Genomic DNA, 25,409 nt, shown 5'->3' on the forward strand with positions numbered 1-25,409 from the left:
ATGGCATTTACATTAACAACATTCTTTCTGTAAGAGGGATCCATGGATAGAAAGACTTGTAATTCTTAAAGGACAAATGTGACTTTGTACTGTATACTGTGACTAAATATTGCCATCTAGTGTATTTGTTGAGCTTTCAGTAAATGATACTGTAGCCATGCCCAAATGCATGATGGGAAGTGCAACCATGACTGTGCGTAGTGCTACCAATTGATACCTCTTCTCTGCGTTGGGTAATAATATAGGGTGTTAAGAAATAGATCAATTGAAAGGCTTTAGCCAATTAAAAAAAGCCTCCAAAGGCTGCCAAAATTCACTCTACTCATTTTACGCTGCCTTTTAGCTCTCTATATAGGTAAAACGGCACCACTACAGATTTAGCGCGACAATGCGTGAGTGGGTCGTGCAGCGCATGCATTAATTGCGTTAAATATTTTAACGTGATACATTTTTAGAAAAATTTATTACCGCTGTTATCCGGATAAATTTGATAACCCTACCTTAAGCCAAAACTAAAGACTCTGGATGGGTGTAACATATTATGTCTGTAACGTTAAATACAATTAGAAAACGACTTAATTAAAAAATATATATATATATTAAAAAAAACGCATGTCCGATATTTTTTTTGTTTGAAAATGACGTGATCGGATCCGATCGATGGGGACATCTCTAACCGTAGCGGTTAATTTCTCCCATTGATTTTCTTCACAACGTTTCAAAATCATGCATGGTACGAAATAATAATAATTACCTTGAATCCTCGAACAACCTGTTTGTATGCAGTACAGCTTTTGTACTTTTTCAACCTAAATCCGGCTTTACATCGCTGCGTGTGTTTGACAATAACTGCTCTCGATGCTGGGTGTGGGCAGATCCCCTACTTGAAGGCGTGGCGCAGTGTGTGACGGATGTGACCCGTCAATAACTATGAAGTCTATGCTGGCAACGTCATAGTGAATATGTCAGCATTTTTTGTAATTCTTTGTTTCTTTTTTTTTTTTTTTTTTTTTTATAAATAAGACAACAAATTGTTGACAGGGGGCTTAAGAATATTCAGAGGGGCTAAAGCCCTAATAAAACACCCCTTAAGACGCCACTGTCGATGCCACATCCCTTATTATTACTACTACTACTACTACTATTATACTATTATATAATATATTTCAAACACTGCAACAGTACAAGAGCTGCAACCGATTTATTTTTATTTTTTTTCTGCCATTTTATAAATCCAAGCATGCATCAGCATTAGCCGCCCGGCCGGCGACTACACGGCACACGCCACCAGACTCGTCCACGTTCACGCACAGTGCGCGTTACCTTCCTGCGGAATTTACTACAGGAGGCAGAAGTCCCCCGACGAGGGATTCTCACAAGGAAAATAATGAACAACAAATTTGACGCGTAAGTACGTGAAGATTTCGATGTAATGTGCACGCCCGTGGAGATCCCCACTCCTTGCTGGCAAGTAACTTTGATGAGTGTTTGCGTGTAAAATGAGAGGCGTGCCTGACGAAAAGCATGCTTTTGCGTGCAACATTAACCTATTAACTCGAGAGAGTAGGGCTATCATTTCACACTGCTGCTTGAGAGATAACGCGCCGTTGAATGCCACTACGTGTCATATTTTCACGGGGAACTTGAAACTTGAATGTTGTTAGCTTTAGCTCCGAGCTGCAGGAGGGTGTAGGCCGCAAATCCACGGTGTGGTCGTTGTTGAGTGACCGGGGAAAGCGCGGGGTGGCTCGGTTGAAACTAGACGCCCTCTGCGGGCTGAAACAATGAACGATTAGCTTGCTAGTGACATTTTATAACTCTTAAGAGAGGTTGTGCACATTTACACCGTGACATTATCTGTATAGGAATCCATAGTCGTAGTAGTTTTGATATGAAAAGTACTATTTTGTACAAAGTTCTTATGGGTTCCCAATAGTGGTGTGAACCTCTGGGTACCTTTACGATACGATAGGATTTGCGATACAAGTCGATCTCACGATATGGCCATCCAACAATTTTCGATACATGGGTCAGGAAATCATTCTAGGATATTCTACAACATAACTAATAAATAGAAAAACAAGCTATTTTCATCCTGCTGTGAATTGGAATGAGTTTAGTACTAGTAAACGTCCAATCCATTTGAAGTGGGAGGGTCGCAGTGAATGAATATGTTCACTTCAAACTGATTGGACGTCTGTGGCCGTCAGTGGCAGATAATGCCTGGCGGGAAGTTCATTTTGGGGTATTTCACATCATTTCTAGGGCTGTCAAAATTATCGTGTTAACGGGCAGTAATTAATTTTTTTAATTAATCACGGTAAAATATTTGACGCAATTGACGCACATACCCCGCTCAAACAGATTAAAATGACAGCACAGTGACATACCCACTTGTTACTTGTGTTTTTTGTCTGCCTCTGCTGTAGGCCTGAACGATATTGGAAAAAACTATTGTTGCGATTTTTTTGAGGTTTGCAATATATTGCGATATTATATTGCGATATTATATATATATATTTTTTATCTTTTTTAAAGAAATTTTCACTAGATGACTTGAATAGCTGTTTGGAAATACTTTACTTGACACACCGTGACCACAGTGTATTCATATAATACCGTTTCATTTGTGAATGATGAAGATTGCTTTATGAAGGGATCCAGGAAGCCATGTCTGCACAAAATAGATCATTTATTGAACACAATATTTTACACTTCAACAGCAGCAAATACATTAAATGATAAATAAAAGAGCAGGTGCATTAGTTCCCTAAGTTTTTGACAAAATATAACAATAAATAAAAACTTCTGTAAAATAACAACAAAGTTGTAAACATATTTGAACAAAAATATTAAATATGACAAATAAAAGAGTTGTTCACAAACTACAACAATAAATAAAAACCTCAGTAAAACAACAAAGTTGTCAACATATTTGAACTTAAATATTAAATCTGACTAATAAAAGTGCAAGTGCATTAGTCCCCTGAGCTGTTTACACAAAATATTACAATATAAAACTGCAAAACGGCAACAAAGTTGTAAAAATATTTAAACAAAAATATTAAGTGTCAAAACTTATGTGCAGCAGTACTATATATAGTTATTTGAAAAATACGATTTACAATAAATTTAAATATAAAAGAAACAGAAACTCAATTGAACTTGTAAATAATTGACCTGAATAACTGCAAATAACTGATGAATAACAGAACCAAATTTCCTGCCTTCCTGATAGCTGTCACATGAATAAAAAGAAGAAAAGACATTCCTCCAGCTGTGTTATGTATTTGTCTGCATATCGTCCACCTTCCTTGCTCAGCAATTCTCAACTGGGTCTCATAGGTTTTTGGCCAAGACTACTAGTTTATCCACTATTGCAGGCTATCGATTATTTTAGTCGTCGATTAACTGATGAACTAGTTTGTCAAATAATCGAGTAATCGGATAAGGAACATGAAAAATTTAAATACCTGAGCTGAGCCTCAAACGGTATAAAAAAATAATCAAATAAGGATCTATGTACCACAAAAGAACAATTGGCTAACTTACATAGCAAAAGTCTGCTAGCTTAAATGTTATAAAATGCTAACTTAACCCTTTATTGCCAAACGTATCACTTTTGATACACCTAAAATTTCATGATTTTGAGACGAATTCAGAATTTTGACAATTCTTTTTGGGAAAAAAATGATGGATTCAAGTCAACACATGCATCTGCGGGTTCCACGAGATAAACAAACAGATTTAGCAAGGGTTATAGATATCAGAGCGCTTATTACACATATTCATTTTGACTTTTCTTTTTACAAATTTGACCAAAAAAAGGTTTCATTAGGACCTTATTTTTCAAATTTTGGGATTCTCTGATAATTGCTTCATGTTGCAGGTATTTAAGGGTTAAAAAATTTTTTCTTTCTTTATTTTTTTTTTTTTACAATACTCTTAACAAATGGTTCAGAAACATATTCCCACAAAAATGGCTAAGCATACCCATAAACTGAATTACGAATGCATAAAAAAAAAACATTAGCTCAAACAAAAACTTAGCTTATGTTGGTCTTAACATAGAGCAGCTGGATTCAGCCATGTGAAATGAGGCAGACTAGAGAGCAGTGTATCCACTCACATCAATAAAACTGAATGCAAACACTTTCAAAATAAACCATTACAACGCCACAATAATTGAACGAATACTCGAAGCAGCAAAATTTAATTCGAATCCTTTTTTTTCTAATCGAATACTCAAGTTAATCGATTTATTGTTGCAGCACTACTTTGGTGCGACTAAATTTATGGGTTTAAGCACAATGAGCATTGTGTAATTATTGACATCAACAATGGCGAGCTACTAGTTTATTTTTAGATTGAAAATTTGACAAATTTCATCAAAACAAAAACATTAAGAGGGGTTTTAATATAAAATTTATATAACTTGTGCTAACATTTATCCTTTAAGAACTACAAGTCTTTCTATCCATGGATCGCTTTAACAGAATGTTAATGTTAATGCCATCTTGTTGATTTGTTATAATAAACAAATACAGTACTTATGTACAGTATGTTGAATGTATATATCAGTCTTGTGTCTTATCTTTCCATTCCAACAATAATTTACGGAAAAATATGGCATATTTTATAGATGGTTTGAATTGCGATTAATTACGATTAATTAATTTTTAAGCTGTGATTAACTCGATTAAAAATGTTAATCGTTTGACAGCCCTAATCATTTCCCGTTGATTTTTGTCTCTGCCTTTTCCGTTTGAGACATTTCAGGTCACTTGCTGTTGGTTTTGGGGCATACACAGGTCACATGTATATACCCTACCCACCGACGTCACAAAACCACGTGCTCGCTGTGTGGTTCCGCCCACTTGTCCGTCATTTTGTCTCTGTATTAGCATTGTTTTCAATTGATCGAGGGATTTAAAATGCATTTCATGGAAGACCCGGTGCTTTCTGATGCCGTAAATTCACTGGATGTGTTGCATAAAAGGCGTTATGTGGAAAAGCTTCGTTCTATACAGTCGCCAGATCCATATTTGATGCCCAAATCGATGTTTTTCGACCCACTGTCTTCGCCCTGTCTGCCTGACATCTGCTACGCTGATATTTACAATTATCTTGTCCACACAAAATCAGCCTATTCCCACGAAAATTTGAAAAACTTCAAGAGCTTGGAGGCTTATAAATACTTCGTTGCTGGTTGGGTGAAACAGGTCCTCGTTCGGCAGGAATCTATCTTGTACTTGGAAAGGTGAGTTACGAAATTTTCAATTCAAAATCTTTTGTTATTGCTAACATCCACTGTCAAGTCTAATGTATTTCATGTCGTTTGTCAATGGAGTTAAGGCTTTTAATGTTTATATGGTTTAGCGATAGCACTCTCACTACATACATACGTGTATGTTGTCGGCGATTAGCCTAGCAATGATCTTAATTGTGGTTATTTGTCAGCCCCGTAGACGAGGCCAGTTTCTTTCACTTGGTACCAGCTAAATATTATTCAAAAAATAACGATGGTGGAAGAAAGGGAAGTCACAAACATCTTGAATTTGAAACTGTCGTACTACGTCGTATGTTGTCGGCGATTAGCCTCGCAATGATCTTAATTGTGGTTATTTGTCAGCCCCGTAGACGAGGCCAGTTTCTTTCACTTGGTACCAGCTAAATATTATTCAAAAAATAACGATGGTGGAAGAAAGGGAAGTCACAAACATCTTGAATTTGAAACTATGTCGTACTACGTCGTATGTTGTCGGCGATTAGCCTAGCAATGATCTTAATTGTGGTTGTCAGGCCAAAACCCTCTAAATATATATTAAATGCATCTTACCGGATATAAAATGACTACTACATAGTCTGTGGTGATTTTTTGGTGTCCAGTTTTCACGTCGAATTGCAGCCGTCCATTTCGCTCTCCTCTTTGGATCCCTCGGAATACGGTAAAACTTCAAGTCTCTCCTTCCATCTTCTCTGTTAGTGCAACCAACAGCCACACACGCCTTCACCATTTTGATTATTAATGTTAAGGAGCAGAAAAACACGCCGTAAATAGGAGAAATATACGTAGCCGTAACAGGTTAACACTATGTTTTGACGGACAAGTGGGCGGTACCATTCAGGAGAGCGGAGTTGTGACGTCACGTGGGTAGGGTCTATACTGAATATTGTCACATCACTAGTTGCCAATGAATAATATCGCGCAAATCACACTTTAAGTTTCACTATGTACAGTAATTGTAGGGTCAAATCAAGCTAAAGAACGAAACAAGTCACATATTTCTTTCCATCAATTCCAGCCTGAAAGATGATGACAGCGGCGACCAGGACCAAGGCTCACCGAAAGATGGCGAGAAGGTAAAAGCTGAAGATGATGACAAGGAGCAAAACACCATGAGGAAAAAGGTAAGCCAGTGTGTGTGAAAGTTGCTTCTTTTCATCAGTCAGATAGACAAATGAATTCTGACATGACTCTGCTACCTAAAATGGCTTTAGGGGCAACTTTTCAGATTTTTATAGCTCTCGCTGCAAGTGCATCTACTGTTGAAAATAACACTAAACTACTGTTGTTCAATGCTGGTCAGATGAGTTTTGTGATTGTCAGAGCGTCTGGAGGCAGGAAAAACCCTGCACTAATACACAACAGTGACATGAAAAGTGTATACAGGTAGTCCCCGGATTACGATGTCCTGAATTTACGTGATTTCGACTTCACGACACCGGAGTCTCGTCCGCCATTTTGTCTGCAGTAGGCTTTTTGTTTTAGTCGCGTAATCAGTACCTTAACGTTTCTCATAATATCTTATTTTTTACTTTACTTTATGACGTGTTGTGTCCTCACTAAACGTGAAGTTTTTCAAATTTACAGACAAAAAACAAATGCGATTGCGATTTTTGAAGCTTTTTGTTTCCTTTTGACAATTTGTAAAGCTGTAAAACACTTGTACACTTATGTTCTAAACAACACACATTTTATAAATAATAAACACTTAACACAAAACAATTGATGTTCAAATGTCCATCTAGCCTGATCAATATGTAAAATTAGTCGATTAAATTAATTTGCTGAACAAAAGTCCGCTAGCTTAAATGCTATGAATGCTAACGTATTTACAATTCTCATAGGAAGTCTCATAACTCCACAAACTGTAGCTCTAAAGCAGGGGTCGGCAACCTATGACACGCGTGTCAGCACTGGCACGCGAAGGGTTAACCAGTGACACGCGAGCGCATGGCAAAAAAACAAGAAAAAAGCGCCTTTTTACCTGAAATTCAGACATTTTCTGTTGCGCGCCCTGTTATTTAAGCCACACACACATCCAAGGGAATTCCTGTGTAAAGAGACATGGGATTTACTCACGTCATTGCTTTCACGTATAAAAAGATGTCCCGAGAATGGAGCGGGTTGGATGCTTTCACAGACTTGACCCGTATTGCCCACTGGCGCTCTCTGTGCGGGAAGGGCCGCTGGCGCGATTTTATAACCTCTGACATTACGTCATTTTTGGTAGGCATCGGCTGTCACAATGTTGGTCAAATCGTGTTTTATTCCAGAGTCAGCGTTCCCAACGTCGTAACTGCAGCCAATTCAATCTCATCAAGACTGTATTTAAGAGTGTTATTCCCCCACCAAGATCTGCACCCGCAGCTCCACCCGGGCTGGTATGGGGCTAGATCAGTCTTCTAGCCCCACACGCCCGCGCCTTCCGTGGGCACCACGAGAGCGAGCCTCTCTCTCCCCGGGGAAAGGCTCGCTCCTAGCGGCTCCACCCGGGCCCGCGCCCGAGGCTTCCATGTGCACCACGAGAGCCAGCCTCCTCGGGGAGAAGCGGCTCCACTCGGGTTCTCGCCCGAGGCTTCCGTGCGCACCGCGATAGGGAGGCTTTCTCTCCCCGGGGAAAGGCTCGCTCCTCGCGGCTCCACCCGGGCCCGCGCCCGAGCCTTTCGTGCGCACCGCAAGAGCCAGCTTCCCGGGGGCCGCGGCGGCTCCATCCGGGCCCGTGCCTCTCCCCGGGCAGAACAAGTGTCAAACGTCATTATGAGACAAAACATGAAAATTCATTCAAGGATGAGTCTGACAAGGCAGAGACATTAAAACGTGCTGTGTCCAGGTACAGTAAACAAACACACCCTGAAAACCTTTGTCACTGCTAAAAACACCGCCACCGAAGCAAGCTATCACTTTGCTCACTGCATTGCAAAGCAAGGAAAACCTGATGAAAAAAAGAAAAACTGATGGTGAATATATCAAAGAGGCGATCTTGTCAAGCTCAGAGATTTTGGTTGATGGCTTGACTAACAAAGAGACACTCAAAAAAAAAAGGATAAGCAGCTAAAAGTCACAAAGTACAACCCCGAAATCAGAGCTGAGCCAAGGAAAACAGGGCCAGGGATCACATTAAGGTAGGCATCTTTTATCTTTGTAATATAAAAGAATATCTAAAATGCTGCATATAATTTACTGTTTAAGTTGATAGTGAACAACTAGCTAGTGAACTGTTGCACTTATTTTCAAGTTTTGAAATTTTCTACAATATGCATTTATTTTTTAGTTAATTGAAAAAGAATGGTAGTTATACGATTTCAATATATGTTCATGTTGTTTTCTTTGGGGTAAAATTACAGCTCTGTTGGATATAAAAAATTGGATGTGCGTCTCGGTGTGGCACACTGATTGACAAGAAAATTTGAAAGTGGCACTCCACACCAAAAAGGTTGCTGACCCCTGCTCTAAAGCATACTAGTGCTGCAATGATTAATCGATTAACTCGAGTATTCGATTAAAAAAAAAAAAATTTGAATGGCGTACCGCACGCAGGCTATTTTTAGACCGTGACGTCGCGTCGTAGAGCGGTAGTAAAGCCGAAGTGGGACATTATAGACCCGCCCTCGCATAGACCCAACGTAAAAAGTGCTACTTTTCTCCGGTAATCTTTCAAAAACGAACATGCCGATCACGCATTGCTTTTTTGGAACTTGTAGAAACAACTCTAGACATTACGACACATGAAGGATGTTTTCTTCATACGTTTCCGGAAACCAAAAACTCGGGAGTAAAAAATGTGAAGACCGAATCAACTTGCGCAGACTTTAACACCAGCTCGGTGAATCCATTCACATTTCATATGCAGTAAACATTATGTTGGGTTGGCATGGTCTTTCAGAGGACAAAGAGGTAAGCCATTTTTATATTTTTAACTTATTTTTTTAGCGTAACGTTGTGCCATACTGCTTCTGTCTGACAATGAATGACCTGAAAAGAATTACAATGGTATCTGACTGCCACTGTTACCGTTTCTGTTATATATATAAAAAAAAACAACTTTAGTAAGGGGGAAGTGTAAATAAATTATAGAATTAAGATGTGTTATCAATGAAAAAATTAAAAGTGTTCGTTGGCTGTCATTGAGTAGCATTTGCGATCGCTACACAAAGCTAACTAAATTACCCCCAAGAACGGTAAGAGATGTAGGACAACCAGAGGATATATAAGAAAGACAGGGCTGATGGTAAAGGATAGCTTGTTGAAACAGGAGAATGTCATTGTCAGTCGCGTCAATAAAAAAGCTAAGGCTATGCTTAGGTCGGCTCGTTTTTTTCGTCATTTTCAGCCTTCGACACTCAAGCCATCTCTTTAACTCAGCATTTTTATGTTCTTCATACCACATCTTTGCCAGTGAATTTGGCACTAGGCACATCATTTTCGAAGAGAATTGGTAGATTTAGCTCTGTAAACATCTCCTTCGTATACGATTTCCATTCATTTCCTATTAGGGACAAACGGTGGCTTGTCCCTACTTAGCAACGGTAGCTAATGTCATGAATATTAATGAGCGGAAGTGACGTGTTGCTTGTGGTACGCCATTAAATTTTGTTGCTTCGAGTAATTGTTTGAAGTGGCGCTGTAATGGTTTATTTTGAAAGGGTTTGCCTTTAGTTTTATTGATTCGGGTGGATTCACTGCCCTCTGGTCTGCCTCTTTTCACATGGCTGAATCCAACCTGTTAAGACCAACATAAGTTTTTGTTTGAGCTAATGTTTTTTAATGCATTCATAATTTAGTTTATAGGAATATTTAGCCGTTTTTTGTGGGAATGTGTGTCCTAACCATTTGTTAAGAGCATTGTTAAAAAAACTTAAGCATTTTATAGCATTTAAGTTCCCGTAATTTTTCTTTGTCAGTTTACCAATTGTTCTTTTGTTGTACAGAGACCCTCATTTAAAAAAAAAAAAAAAAAAAAAAACGTTTGAGGCTCAGCTCAGGTATTTTAATTTTTCATTTTCCTTATCCGATTATTCGGACAAACTAGTCCATCGATTAATCGGCTACTAAAATATTCGATAGCTGCAGCCCTAAAGCATACACAAACATATATTAGCTGAAACAACTTACTGCCTTATGAGGGCCAAACCAGGTTGCAGCTTTTCTTTATCCACTTCAGACGAGTCTGCTCCTCAGTCATACAAGGCGGCAGTCCAGCCAGACCCAACGCTGCCACCAGTGGGCAGTGTATCCTCAAATCATTACACAAACTACAATACGTTTGGACAGTTATTTTGAGATTTAGAGGTACTTAAAGGGTAAATTCGAATTTCTGCGGAAATTCAGGTTATGTCGTCAGTATAGGAACTGAACTCGTTCGTAACTCGGGGACTACCTATACTCGGGGACTTCCTGTACTGTGCTAGTGAAAAACTTCGTCTTTTTGACTTTTTTCTTTCATAGGTGGTCATTCCAGGGGCAGGTGAGCACCCTCTTCAGTACAACTACACATTTTGGTACTCGAGGCGGAACCCAGGGAGGCCGGCCAGCACTCAGAGCTATGAGCAGAACATCAAACAGATCGGCAGCTTCGCCTCGGTCTGTCAGAGTAAAGGAATTATTTGTTGATGTCAATGGTTTAAGACTGGGTGTGGTGTCCAAGAGCAGTGTTTTTCAACCTTCTCAGAGTCATGGTACATTTTTGCATTGAAAAATATCTATAATTCACACCACAAAGCAAAAAAGTTCCAAAATTATTTTTTGTACAGTAGATTTAATTATAAAATAAGTTCTCAAAGTTTATACTTACTCAGTGTGAAACTTTTGAGCCTATTTAGATGAACACAAAGCCAATATCCTGGCAGGAATCTTCGTCAACAGCTCTCAGCCTCTCTCTGTTTTTATTTTTTATAGCAGTTAGGCTTGAAAAGCTCAGAATTATCAGACAGGCAGACTTTAGCATTGTCTTTAACCGCATCAGAGCCGAGCATCTAACTGACAATGGCTTTGCAGGCAGGTAGTATTAATCAGGCATAAAAATCTCTCACCTTTCGGCGAAATTCGCCGTTTTGAAGTCAAAAAGGATGACCTACGTGAATCGCGTAGCTCCGAGGAGAAAATTTTTAAAGGGGGGGTGGGTCAGGTCTAGGCATGTGACGGTTACCTTCACGGTTTACCATGCTATGAAAACTAAGCTTGAGAACGATAAACCGATACGAGCGGATATCCGGTTTTACAGGTGAGAGATACAGCTGTATTGATAGTAAAGTTACCATTCGACAGTAATTAGCCATTAAATATTCAATGAACCGATAGTAGAGATAGAATTCGGCTATCGCGAGCACAAGAATCGGCTTCTAATGCCTAGTTCAATGCATTGTTTAATATGATAATAATTTAGCTTTTACCTCACATGCTGCGCTTGAGTCATTCACCACACAGCGCACTTAGATGGTGACCAGCGACCGCCGTCGTGGTTGCCTTAACTTCCCATTCATTTAGGCAAAACCGCTGGTAGTCGCCGTCATTACTCGATCGTCACGGGCGTGTCATAACAACGCGAGAGGTAACAAAACCACTGTAACGCCCGCTCCGTAGCGTTTTCTTCACAGTCCCAAAACGAAACTAGTAGTGGCAACGAAGCAACATGCTAAAACAATGGACAGTTTGCGCACCACGGCAGCAACGTGCAGCGATTGATTTTCAACGCACCCAGGAAAACTAAAGTCGGACTTTGAAGTGACGAAGGCAGCCAGATCCGTTCGAATGGGACAGAGCTAGTGTGAAGCGGTACAGACATCGTGAGTTATTAACCCTGAAAAATAACCCACTACAATGGTAGAAAGGGCGACATATTGTTTCCACGAAACGCAGTCTACTTAAACATGATCATGTGGATCAGTTGATCTTCCTTAAGAAAAATCTGCCCTTCAAAAAAGATATAGACAGTCATGAGGAATAAAAAAATGTGGAAGTAATGATTATAAACCTGTCCATCTAAAATGCAATGTTTTTATTCCCCCAGTTATACCAGTGGTAAAGCATAATTTATTATTTATTCATGATAACACTGGCAGGTTTAATTCTTTTTTTTTTTTTTTTTTTCTAGAGCTGCTGTATATAACTAATATTTTTTGCTCGTAAGATGTTTACGTCGAAAGTTTGCACTTAAATTACTTACCTATTGTGTTCAAAACACCAGGAAATACATTAATTAAATTACTGCACTTTATTGTTGTCTGTCACTGGAGTTTTATTTTATTATCAATCCGATCCAACAAAATGACGGTCATATAGTAAGCTTTATTTTTTTTTTCATAAAAAAATAAAACATAACATTGTTATGAAATTTTGTTGTTTAATTTTTAATCTTTTTTTTTTATATATGTTTAAAATACTGTACGAACACACACAACAAATGTTTACTATTGTATCGTTTTCACTCTGTATCGAACCGTATCGTTCTTAAACTGTATCGAATCGCTCGGCCGTAAGAATGTATCGTTTTTTTAATCGAATCGTAACCTGTGTGTATCAAGATACATATCGAATCGGCTTCATGCCAGAGATTCCCAACCCTAATGAAAACGTCGTGGTTACAAAACCACTAAAATTTTCCGTCATACAGTAGTACGTATTCGTTATTTTTCATGTGTCAAAAATGCAGCCAGAAGTGGCTTGGCGCGGCATCGCTTACCCCTTCCCCTGTTTGATGCTATTCCAGCAAATCCAAAAACAAACACTCCAAACACAAGGCGTACTTTTCTTCAATTTATAGTGCTCTCAAATCGTGGTACCTGAAATATACCAAGTGAATACATTTAAAACGTTGTACAATCGTATTTTTCCATGTGTGAGTAGCCAAGAGTTTTAACAGATTAAAGTGCCTCAGACTAACAATGTGGCTCAAGTACCATTGGTATGTTACCCAAAATTAACTGCCGATTTAAAGAGCAGACAAGCACAATACAGTAACAATAGCTAGTGTTTAAAAAATGTGTAAACAACTTGTCTGTTAAATTCAACATTTCACACAAATAAATGCAGCATTTGCAGTTTTGCACTAAATGGCCTGAAAGCTGTGTGATATAAAAAAAGAAAAAATATATTTTCACACACTTAACTGAAAAACATTACACTAAACTGTGTGTAAAGGTGTTTAGAAACACTGCTTAAGTTAGCCACTTTTTTTTTTTTTTTTTTTTTAAACCAACTGCTCAGGCAAACTAGCTTGTTGACATTTTCAGATAACAGAGCAGACCTTTTCTTTTGAACAATGTGCCCTGTCAAAGAAAAAAGTCTCTTGCAAGGAACGGTTGTGGCAGATGTGACCAGATTAGAGCTTTCCCGACTAGTCGACGTTGTTGACATCATCGATGACGTAAATGCGTCGACGGGCAAAACATACCGTCGACGGGTAATGACGGGTTTAAAAAAAATTACATGCAGACAAAGTTTAGAATGGCGGGCGCTCGCAATACAAGCGGTTGTTACTGGCACCCCCAAGGGGGCCGCTGTTATTTCAATGTGACCGGCGTTGTCAGATTGAGCAAAGAGGAAGAAAGTGGGCGAGCGAGATAGAGAGAGGGAGCGAGATCGTTGAGTTGGAAAAGTGCGCAAGTAGCGCCGAGTTGAGTGGCTGTGTCCCCCACGTTTTTGTTTTGGTCAATAAAAGTATCCTTAAAGAGCCATCCGACGCCTCTCGGTGTTTTTATGCACGCCGCTGCCTTCCTGAGGAGGAAATCGGACGAACCGACGACAACGAGCCAAGTGAATCGCCGGTTCACTCCTCACTTCGGCGAGGAGTTGAAAACACCGCCTATTACCAAAAAGGGCAGAATTGGTGACACGTGAAAGTGCCATAAAGCCAAAAAAAGCGGACCAGAATAGCCAGATCCTAGAATTATTTCAAGGAAAATATGGAGGGTGCCACTGTGTGTACTCTTTGCTAAGATGAGCTCACATACCACGGTAGCACGCCGGCTATGAACGAACACTTGAAACGCCGTCACCCAAGTATGATTTTCGAAGACAACAAGAAACAACAAGGTAGCGGATTTTAAGTCCATACAACTTTCAAACGACGTTTTTTTTTTTTTAATGGAAGTTACCTTTAGGTGCGTCGTATCAACATGCATTTTTATTTAATAAAATAATATATATAATATAATTATTAGGGCTGTCAAACGATTAAAATTTTTAATCGAGTTAATTACAGCTTAAAAATTAATTAATGGTAATTAATCGCAATTCAAACCATCTATAAAATATGCCATATTTTTCTGTAAATTATATATATGTTCTGTAAATTGTTGGAATGGAAAGATAAGACACAAGATGGATATATACATTCAACATACGGTACATAAGGACTGTAGTGGGCATTTCACTGTACTGTCATTTAAATCTGTCTATGCTGTCCTCACTCCGAAGCGTCTACTTTTTCCAAAGCTAGACAGCTAGTGAACAACGCCTTAATAATTAGACTTCTTCCTTTTTCATCTGATTTATTAATAAAATGGCCTCAAACCATTGTCCTCTTTAGACCGTCGCAAAACTACCAAAAAAAAGTACACGAGCATTGCATTAGCAACAACGTTAGCTTAGCACGCTATACAGGTTCACTAAACATAAACAAAAAGCGTCTCATACAAAAAATATAACATTTCGTTTACTAACATAATATGTACATTCTTTACAACAACCATACTTACGGACAAATCTTGTCCAAGGATCATATAAGCACATTACAACGTAGGCGTCAGCCGGAGACGTCGTGCAGCCATATTGAAGTTGAACTGGCAAGAAAACAATAAACCATGTCGCAAAGCGACCACAAGAGTTCGCTGTTAGACAGCACAAAAAGCCTTGCTGTAAAACTTACCAAAAGGCAGAATACTGTCTGAGCAGGACATGTGCGTTAATTGCGTCAAATATTTTAACGTGATTAATTTAAAAAATTAATTACCGCCCGTTAACGCGATAATTTTGACAGCCCTAATATATATATATTTAATTTCTCGTCTTGAACACAGTGTGGGTATTCAAGGTGTCGCTCTTGAATGGTTTAAGTCTTACCTAAATGAACGGAGTTTTTGTGTGAAAATGGGCAATTTCATGTCCAAAAAGGCATCGCTTCCACATGGGGTTCCCCAGGGATCTGTTCTCGGCCCTCTTTTATTTTCACTTTATTTATTGCCTCTTGGTTCTGTTTTTAGAAAACATGGTGTTTCATTTCATTTGTATGCTGATGACTGTCAGATCTATTTTCCATTGGCGCAGAATGGCACTTTCTGTCAACTTATTGAATGCCTCAACGATATAAAGTCGTGGCTCTCATGTAATTTTTTAAGTTTGAATGACAGTAAGTCTGAAGTCATGGTGTTCAAACCGAGTAGCCAGGCCTCCCTGAATGTTGACCTCGGTTCATTGTCTCCGTTTCTTAAGAATTATGTCAAAAATCTAGGGGTCCAATTTGATGCTGATTTTAAATTGGAGAAGCAGATTTCTTGTGTTGTTCGGGACTGTTTTTATCAGCTTCGCCAGATTGCTAAGGTGAAATCTATTGTTTCACGCTCTGATATGGAAAAATTGATTCATGCTTTTGTCACAACTCGGCTGGATTACGGTAATTCTTTGTATGCAGGTGTCGGTCAGGCGGCACTGGCCCGTCTGCAACTTGTACAAAACTCTGCTGCTCGACTCCTAACTAGAACCCGCAGGCGTGAACATATCACCCCAATTTTAGCATCTCTTCACTGGCTCCCGGTACATTACCGAATACATTTTAAGATATTATTATTTGTTTTTAAATGTTTGAATAATCTTGCGCCGCCATATTTGTCAGAACTGCTTCAGCCTTACAGTCCAACCAGAACCCTCAGATCAGCTGACCACCTGCTTCTAGTAGTCCCAAGATCAAGGCTGAAGCTTAGGGGTGACCGTGCATTTGCGGTGATGGCGCCCAGGCTGTGGAACCAATTACCACTTACTATTAGACAGGCCCCCTCACTTACGGATTTTAAATCACGTCTTAAAACATTTTATTTTTCGTCAGCTTTTAATGTGCAATGACAGTTTATGACCTCGTCTTTTATTTATTTTATTTTATGTGTTTGTTTTATCTTTCAAAGTTGACTTATTTTGCTGTGTTTTGCTATGTAAAGCACTTTGGTCTCCTTGGCGGATTTTTAAATGTGCTATACAAATAAAGTTGATTTGATTTGATTTGATATAAAGTAGGTCATCACTGGGGGCCATTTTCATGACGTAGTCTTGGAGGGATGTAGTTTCCTCCTGGATAGTTGATATTGCATTATTTCTCGCGGCACAGCTGACGATGTCTTGCAGCACACTAGTGTACCGTGGCACACCGGTTGAAAAACACTATCCTAGAGGTTAGCGTGTCTGCCTCACACTTCTTAGGTTTCAAACCTCCATGGAGTTGGTCCCCCATCAGATACGAATTTAACCCTTTAAGGTTTGGGCCTATTTTGTCTGATTTTGCATGCCTTTGAAGTTGCCTTTATATTTCAAAGAAAGAATTGTTTACGATGGCCTGGTTTCGTCCCTTTTTTTGTGACACCTTGAACTTCATGTCCAAACTGTTGTTTCCTTCACTGACCAATTATAAATCATCATTTTGGGCCCAAAAAGACCAAAAATTCCAAAATCGTTTTGTCAAAATTTTTAATATTGATGTCCAGTTGACAACCAAACATGCGTAACGAACCGTTTTAAAACTTTGTAATATTTATTCAACATGTTAGGATGAACATTCAACCAAAAAAATTTAGAATAAATAGTCTTATATTTGACAATTCAACATAAACAACAGGTATAGCCATAGGCGTTTTTTGCCTTTATAAATGCTCTAGTCAAAACAGGTTATATACAGCAGACCGAACAGTGAAAAAATATATACCATCTAAAACAAAAAGTGTTTAGAGGCCATCTCTTTATGAGTTTAGGTATTGCGGCCCATCACCTGATGAAAACTATGTACACACAATCAAGCTTCTTGAACACACATTTATATACACAAATTGAGAAGACTGGTTGTGGGAAAAAAATATATATATAACATTGGGGAAAAAAGTATTTTCAAAAATATTTACAATGAACAAGTTAATTTTTTTTCGGGGATGCCACTCCGAAAAGCAGTTTCGTCCTGGAATTAGACACAGGGCTACATCACACAGCCCACACTTCCATGGGGTGTCGGTCCTCTCTCCACCCTTCCATTTTCATTTCACTTTACTTTCATTGTCACTATAAATGTACATGAAAAAAAAGTATTTATGAAAATAATAAAGTATAAAATAAAAATATATACAGAAATAAATAATAATGGAAATCTATATGTATGACAATAGAAAGAATACCGTAGCTGAATATGTGCTACATCCCTAATCTTCATATAGAAAGAAGACCACAAATTATACTTTGATCTGATATGCACATTTTATTATTATATACACAAACACACACTTATATTGCATCAAAATTAACTTTGTCTTGCAATATCAAAAGAAACTTTCAAAAGAAACTTTTTCAGCATTAGAAAAAAAAAAGTGAGTTGGCTTACCTCTGCTTGTGGATGGCGTCACCCACGTGTTCAAATCCGTCACTATCTTCACTCGAGGACTCTTCCGAAGAAGACGATGATGACGAATTTGGACCATCCTCTTCCTCAAGTTGATCAAAAAGCACAATTGCTTGCGCTAAATTTAGTTATCCGTTCATTCTCAAAGTCACACAAAGTCGCTCGCTCGCTCGATTCAAACGGCCGTCGGTCGCCACCTCGCTGCTTCAGAACACTCCTCCCTCTCGTTCGGTGGAACCTCGCACGGCAGTTATATTTATTAGAAAAAAAGAAAAAAAAACGCATTTTGTGCTTCCACTGTGACTTCGAAAGGGTTCGTTTGATTTGTGGTTTTTTCATGGAGCTTCCGTTTTGAGAAAGGACAAGAAATGATGGAAATATAGACATAAACCAATGATCCATGCAGCGTTTTAATGTTTTTTTGAGAGGACAATAAAACTATAAAACTTAAATGACAATATCTCACGTTTTATTTGGTCGATTGACTTCAAATAACAACGAGAGTAAACCGCAACTTCCGCACTTTAAAACGAGACCAACCAACGGCATGTGGGTGACGTAATTAAAACGCGAGGGCGCTTCAAAGACGACGTGCGCTGAGGACGCGCCGGCGCGTCCTTTGACTCTCAAGGGTTAAATAAAAATGACGTCAATCGTTTGTGCTACGTTTGTGCAGTAAAAGATTTTGTTTGTGCTGCTATCGTTTTTGAGATAATTACATTCTTTTATAGGTCGATCTGAGACACAATTTTTCGCTATATCAAATCAAAATGGTGGGCTGCCTTATTTTGACCTATAAAAGAATTATAAATATCTCAAAAACGATAGCAGTACAACCAAAACATCTTACAGCATAAACGATTGACATCATTTTTATATTAATTTGGGTTCAAATTTCTGCCTCTGTCAAGTTTACAAGTTGTGCTTGTACTTGCGCTGGTCTCTTTCCTGATGGTATTCAACATTTGTCCTCAAGGTAGAGCAATTCTGGCGGTTTTACAGTCACATGATCCGACCCGGTGACCTAACGGGCCACAGTGACTTCCATCTTTTCAAAGAAGGCATCAAACCAATGTGGGAGGTGAGCATCTCGGTATCGATGGATGTAGGATTTATTCAAACCATTCTAATCTGACTGTTTGTGTGCGCAAAGGATGATGCCAACAAGATGGGTGGAAAATGGATCATCCGTCTGAGGAAAGGCCTAGCGTCGCGGTGCTGGGAGAACCTGATCCTGGCCATGCTGGGCGAGCAGTTCATGGTCGGCGAAGAGATTTGCGGCGCCGTGGTTTCGGTTCGGTTCCAGGTAAAGAAAAAATAGAGTGCAACCGTAGCACTACAATGTGTTCCGGGGTCAAAACATGCACTAAACAGATGCGTCGTCTGGTCTTGCCTCCATCCAGGAGGACATCATTTCCATCTGGAACAAAACGGCGAGTGACCAGGCCACCACGGCCCGCATTCGAGACACTTTGCGACGAGTCCTCAACCTGCCCCCCAATACCATCATGGAGTACAAGACACACACAGACAGCATTAAGTATGTATGTCTCCCACCTCTTTTTTATTACTTGCATCACACAAATGCATGTGCATATGATTTAATTTTAATGATTACGCCACCGAGTTGCTTGTGTTGAATATATAATTGTTTTCTAACCTTGAGACAAGTGATATGCTTTGCACGAAAAATTTAATGGATCATTACCACACAAAAACGATCAAAAGTATACACGTGTGATGCTTTAGATGTCAGCCCTCGCATGTGGGCAAGAAGACACATGTTCTGATTCTCTCTTCATTGTTTATTGGAAAATGGACTCAAACAAAAAAAAAATGACAACAATTTCAACTAAGTAGCTGCTGTAAATTCAAAGCCTGGCAATCACACACAGATTAATTTACTCGAAACACAATTTATACTTTATAAAACAATTAAAAAGTTTTACAGTCATACTTTCTTTATTATTATTAATTTTTACTTCCAGCCATTTTCAGAATTGCTGAGCCCTAATTGTCCACCGTGTTTCCGAGCAATAGCTAAGATTTTCACTTCTATTCTTCATTAAATGGCCCTAATATTTCAGTAGACATAGAAAAAAAACATGTTTTTGCGAAACAGTTCTAACACTGTTCTCAATGGTTAGGACGAGATTTTCCTATTCTAAAAGTCGATTATCAGCCCGTAAAAGTTATTGTTTTGATTCTGTGTTTACAACGGATGTCCTCCCACCACAAATTCAGGCAATTACGAGATAAGTTCTTTGTCACAGCTCAGTAGGCAAAAATAAGACGAGGATGTGCATATACAAATACGTTTACTTACCGTAATTTCCCGAATATAACGTGCACTTTTTTCCCCAAAATCATGGTGCGCATTATAAACTGGTACATGGATGGAGACAGAAATTTCTATATATATATGAGCAGGGCGGTAAACCGAAAATTTACCGTCACCGAAATTCTTCACGATGACCGACGTAATTTTGACCATGTCGGTAAATTCGGTAATTTAATAAAACAAGAAAATACAGTCTTTTCATCCCGCTTTGACTCTGTGTTGTTCGGCTATGTTCATTCTCCTTGAAGAAAGCAGACGGTGTGCTTACGTATGGAGTCACGTGGTTTTCAGGAAGCCAAACAAACAGAAGCCCGGTAGGCTAACGCTAGCGGCTAACGCTACAAGTAAACAGGATGGGGTCGGGCTTCGCCAAACTTTCACCCGACATTAAGTAAACTCTTGGCGGGTTCCAGACGGGCTTTCACCTGCTGTCCTCCCTGGTTCTCACGATATCAAGAGAGGATGCTTTCAGTGCCTTCTTCTGGTAGCCAAGCCACAGGCTAACGCTAGCGGCTAACAGCGGCTACAAATGAACGTGAAAGAGTCTGATAGCGGCTCTAACCTTGTCGAAACGGCTGAGATTAATGAGTGGACTGGGCACGGACTTGATGTAGCAATCATCGTGTCGCGTTATTTGGCATCTCTGTGTGATTTCTCTGAAAGCTTTCATGATGGTAAAGCACTCAGCATAAAGTAGAATCCAACAGTGAAGCCTATATATAATATGACAGTTTAATGGCCACAGCTATTTTTCTGTATGTGTTTGCTTTATTCTGCCATCATAAAACCTTAAATGTTTCATTGGCATCAGAGCAATACAGCTTTAATCTGGTTGTGTCTGTGTGGGGATGCATGTATTAAAAAATGTTTCGGGGGAAAAAAAAAACCTGAAACCTTGACATAAACACTTGTGTTGAATAATTATGTCATAGCAACCATTACCAATAAGTTGTCTGAAGTGTACTGTTAAAGCTGCAAGTCATTTGTGTTGGAATGACATGTTTGCACAGTCGTCATATTGATTTTTATAATGTTGTACATTTTTCAAGTCATACAAGCTGTTATAAATGTTCACACTAGAATTCTTATTGTTTACAAGATTTTTTTTAATACTTAATGTTTAGACTGCATGTTAAATTGAAAGCTGGTTAAATAAATTTAACGAGAAACGGTTAATTTGTATTCCATGCATTGATTCAAAATTTCAAATTATATAACAGTCCGCTTGGGCGAATTTATCGTCATTTATCGTTATCGAGGTAAATCTGCTCAATATATCGTGATACGTACTGAAGGCCATATCGCCCAGCCCTAATATATATATATATATATATATATATATATATATATATATATATATAAACCGTTTTTTTTTTATTGACACGGCCACGTTGTGTTGAAGAAACGTATGCGGCGATCCGTTGCCGACCATTACGGTACGTGACGTCACCATTTTGTTTCAGTAATATTTCACTCTGATCGGCCGAATGATTTCGTCTGTGTTGAATTCAGCTTTTTTCACTCTTCATAAAGCACAGAATTTAGTTTCTTGTACTCATTTGAGTCAACGTTTATTGCAGCTCCGCAACTCGGACCATGACAAACGTAACAACACAGACTTCCTGGGTCCGTCAACTATATCTGTCCCTCGGGAAACTCAAACCCAAATAACAATAGTTCCTATTGTTACCGTCGTGTCGACAGCGATGAGCTCTCTCGGATTTCCGACTTACGTTCTCACTTTCATTTTACCGTATCAATCCATGGAAGAAACATTTATTCATCATGATGAAACGAGCAAGTTATACAGCAGCCTTTAAAAGAAAAGTCACATCGGTTTTGTTTTCTCCTAGATTCTGGTAAATTGGAGAAGTTGTCAAATCATATTGTAATACTATCAGTTTAAATTAAATTAAATATTAAATTAAATATTGTCAGTTTATGGTAATGTTTTGAACTAACAATATGCTATGCTTGTGCTGTGTTTCACCATTCAGTAAAATGACATTTCTTTTTCTGTACACAAGCTGTTTTCTTGTATTCTTTTATTTATTGGTGCAAACATTAGGGTGCGCGTTATAAACGGGTACAATAATTTCCCCTAGATTTTACAAGTAAATTTGGGGTGCGCATTATACACGGGTGCGCCTTATGTTTGGGAAATTACGGTATGCTAAAAGAACACGTGTACGTAATTGTATTCAATTATGGTACTTTTACTACGAGTATTTGTACTTGTACCACAAGCAGGTGTAGTAGCGTGCACTCACGCTACGAGTACGCTTACTTGTACGTGTACTTTTGCACTATGAGTTAACATATTTGCGTGTGCTCCGAGTAGGCGCACTTGTGCGCTACAAGCGGGCGCACTTGTGCACATGAAAGGAAATGGTATTTTTGCTAACATGCTAATGGATTAACATAAACGTACCTGCTTTTGTTGCTTGTGTTACTTTAGTACCTAATCAAAGCAGGTAGGTTTATGCTTATCATATTAGCAAAAAATAAATTTCCGTTCCCGTTATATAGTCATAGATAAAACTATCCAATAGGGCTGCAGCTATCGATTATTTTAGTAGTCGATTACTTAGATTACTTAGAAATTTAAAATACATGTGCTGAGCCTCAAACGGTATTAAGAATATATGAATCAGGATCTAAGTACAACAAAAGAACAATTGGCTAACTGACATAGCAAAAGCTAGCTTAAATGCTATAAAATGCTAATACCCCCCCAATGCTCTTAACAAATGGTTCAAGCACGTATTCTCACAAAAAATTATGAATCCATTAAAAAAACATCAGCTAAAAAAAAAATACTTGGCTAATGTTGGTCTTAACAGGGAGCAGCTGGATTCAGCAATGTGAAATGAGTGCTGTCATATTCGCTGTTGCCACTAGAGTGCAGTGTATCCACCCAGATCAATAAAACTAAATACAAACACTTTCAAAACGAACAATTACAACGCCACTTTAATTTAATGATTACTCGAAGCGCCAAAATTTAATTCTAATCTTTTTTCTAATTGAGTTAATCAATTAATCGTTGCGGCATTATTATCCAATACATTTGTAATTGGGGGCTTTTTATGTTGGGTCAAACACTCGTGAATCTGGAATGATCTGTGGCTTGTTCGCAGAGCCTGGGAAGACTTCCATGGTCTGGTGAATGCTAGCGGCGGACGTTAGCCCTCCTGCTGCCACAGACATCTACAAGGTCTGCAAACCGTTTCTTGCGTCCGCTCCCGCCCACTTGTCCATCTTTCAGATCCAGCACTCCTTGTCGTGCAGGTGTGTTGTAATGTAAAGTTGCTGTGGTGACCGGAGAGGGTGTAGAACATGTCCGGGTGGAGAAGGAAAGATACCCTCTGCGTGGATTGACCCAGCGAAGGCCAGGAACAAAAGACAGGAAGAACATTCCTCCTTTGTGTCCGCTCGAGAGCGATTGGAAAGCCCTTTGAGCAGATGAGAAAATTTTTCTAACCACCCAGAAAGGACCGATGCCTCCGAAATCATTTTTTTGTTTGTTTTGTTTTCCTTTAATCTTACTTTTATAGTACGATGTAACACAATTGAACTCAAGAGCTAACGTTTGACCTTTCCGCTAATATGGTCATAAGGGCAATGTTCAAAAGAGTTTTTTTGGGCTAAATTTGTCAACTTTTCCTGTTTCGCGGTGCGTTCACATGAAATGACTTACTGTTCTCGGGACTTCAACGGAGTTTGTGGTAAATGTTCTTTTAATACTGTGCTGTATTTTAACGACAATTCATCTGTTTATTTCCAAGTTTCTACTGTTACATCCTGAAAGATGAATTATTTATCCAATGAATTCCGCAACGATTCTCCTTCTCTGACCTGGAAGTGGAATTCTAGAGGAGAAAGAGGAAGGACGGTCATCTTATGAATGGACTGATAAGCTGTTCTTAATTAATCCAAGAAATGGACGACACGTCAATGTTGTGGAGGAGCTACAAAAGGGAAGTTCTCTGCTTTTATCGCATTATAGACCAGTTGGGTGAAACGCCACTCAAGTTTCTTTATTCCTCGATTGGGAAACTGTAACACCACCTGTGTTACGTGTCATGGTCATCGGTACTGTTGATCAAAATATGAGGAAAGTGCGGTCGGATGTACGCTTGGTGGATAAAAGCAATAAATGAAAAATTATGCAGCTGCTACAAAGAAGTGTCTGAGTCTTGGATTTTAAAATGCGTTTTTAAGGGAAGTGAACATGAAAATGTATGCACTATCAAGAAAAAATTTGTTACAAAATGTAAATGAGTAAAATTGGCAAGTACAAGTAGTCCCCGGATTTCAAATGAGTTCCGTTCCTATGCTGGCGACGTAACCCGAATTTTTGCTTGAGTCGACATTTGCCCTTTAAGCACCTCTAAATCTCAACTATCCAGAAAGTCCGTAAGTACTGTATTTTGTTTAATGATGGAGGATACACTGCCCTCTGGTGGCAGCGTTGGGTTTGGCTGGATTGTCGCCTTATGTCTGGGAGTAGAGGTGGCTAGTCGAGCTGGGAATCTTTTGTGCACCTAACGAGTCGATTACGATTCAGAGGCTCTGATTCGATTATAAATCGATTATTAATGCACCCCACCACACTTTTAATGTTTTGTACACTAGTTCCAAAATTGTTCAAAAATCCTCTCAGGCTAAAGTAAATAAAATAGTAACAGTAAATGAAATACTCAAGTCCCCATTCTGTATCAAAAGCTTTAAACTACGTTCAATTTAATGTTGTGAATCAACCGTTAAAGTTGTTAAAATTGTTCCCATTATTCCATAATTTCCCATCCGTCTACTTCCGACATGTCAAAGTTTTAAAACTGTTTCATCATTTAAAGATAAAGTCAAGATTTTGCCGATTTAGGGATATTTTAGATAAAAAGTAATTAGGTTTGCTACAACAGAGCCTTCTAGAGAAGTCTACTGCTTTAAGATGGCGGCAAGTCTGTCATTTCACATCTAGTTCTTTGTACAGTGCCTTGCAAAAGTATTCGGCCCCCTTGAACCTTGCAACCTTTCGCCACATTTCAGGCTTCAAACATAAAGATATAAAATTTTAATTTTTTGTCAAGAATCAACAACAAGTGGGACACAATCGTGAAGTGGAACAAAATTTATTGGATAATTTAAACTTTTTTAACAAATAAAAAACTGAAAAGTGGGGCATGCAATAT

At 38.8% G+C, this 25,409-nt stretch overlaps 1 protein-coding gene across 2 annotated transcripts; it reads left to right on the forward strand.

The window, feature by feature from the left end:
• The first annotated feature begins 1,238 nt into the window (after window positions 1-1,238).
• eif4e2 (eukaryotic translation initiation factor 4E family member 2) lies at window positions 1,239-24,403 on the forward strand. Of its 2 annotated transcripts, none has more exons than XM_057858166.1 (8): window positions 1,239-1,407; window positions 6,306-6,411; window positions 10,733-10,867; window positions 18,850-18,954; window positions 19,027-19,179; window positions 19,277-19,417; window positions 23,355-23,431; window positions 23,506-24,403. In XM_057858166.1, the coding sequence occupies exons 1-7, from the start codon at window positions 1,388-1,390 to the stop codon at window positions 23,388-23,390; spliced, it is 696 nt and encodes a 231-aa protein (XP_057714149.1). In that variant the 5' UTR covers window positions 1,239-1,387; the 3' UTR covers window positions 23,391-23,431; window positions 23,506-24,403. The 2 variants fall into 2 exon arrangements, with proteins under 2 accessions (XP_057714149.1, XP_057714148.1); XM_057858165.1 differs by having other exon boundaries at window positions 19,277-19,413.
• Window positions 24,404-25,409: the final 1,006 nt, after the last annotated feature.

Source organism: Corythoichthys intestinalis, chromosome 14 (genome assembly GCF_030265065.1).
Source record: "Corythoichthys intestinalis isolate RoL2023-P3 chromosome 14, ASM3026506v1, whole genome shotgun sequence".
NCBI classification, from domain to species: domain Eukaryota; kingdom Metazoa; phylum Chordata; class Actinopteri; order Syngnathiformes; family Syngnathidae; genus Corythoichthys; species Corythoichthys intestinalis.

What these genes read in the sequence shown, in the direction of transcription:
- eif4e2 (XM_057858165.1), top strand. Translation starts at nt 1,388, where the DNA reads ATGAACAACAAATTTGACGC. An exon ending in ATGAACAACAAATTTGACGC is followed by an intron (nt 1,408 to 6,305) that starts GTAAGTACGTGA and finishes CATCAATTCCAG; the next exon opens with CCTGAAAGATGATGACAGCG. An exon ending in ACACACACAGACAGCATTAA is followed by an intron (nt 19,414 to 23,354) that starts GTATGTATGTCT and finishes GCTTGTTCGCAG; the next exon opens with AGCCTGGGAAGACTTCCATG.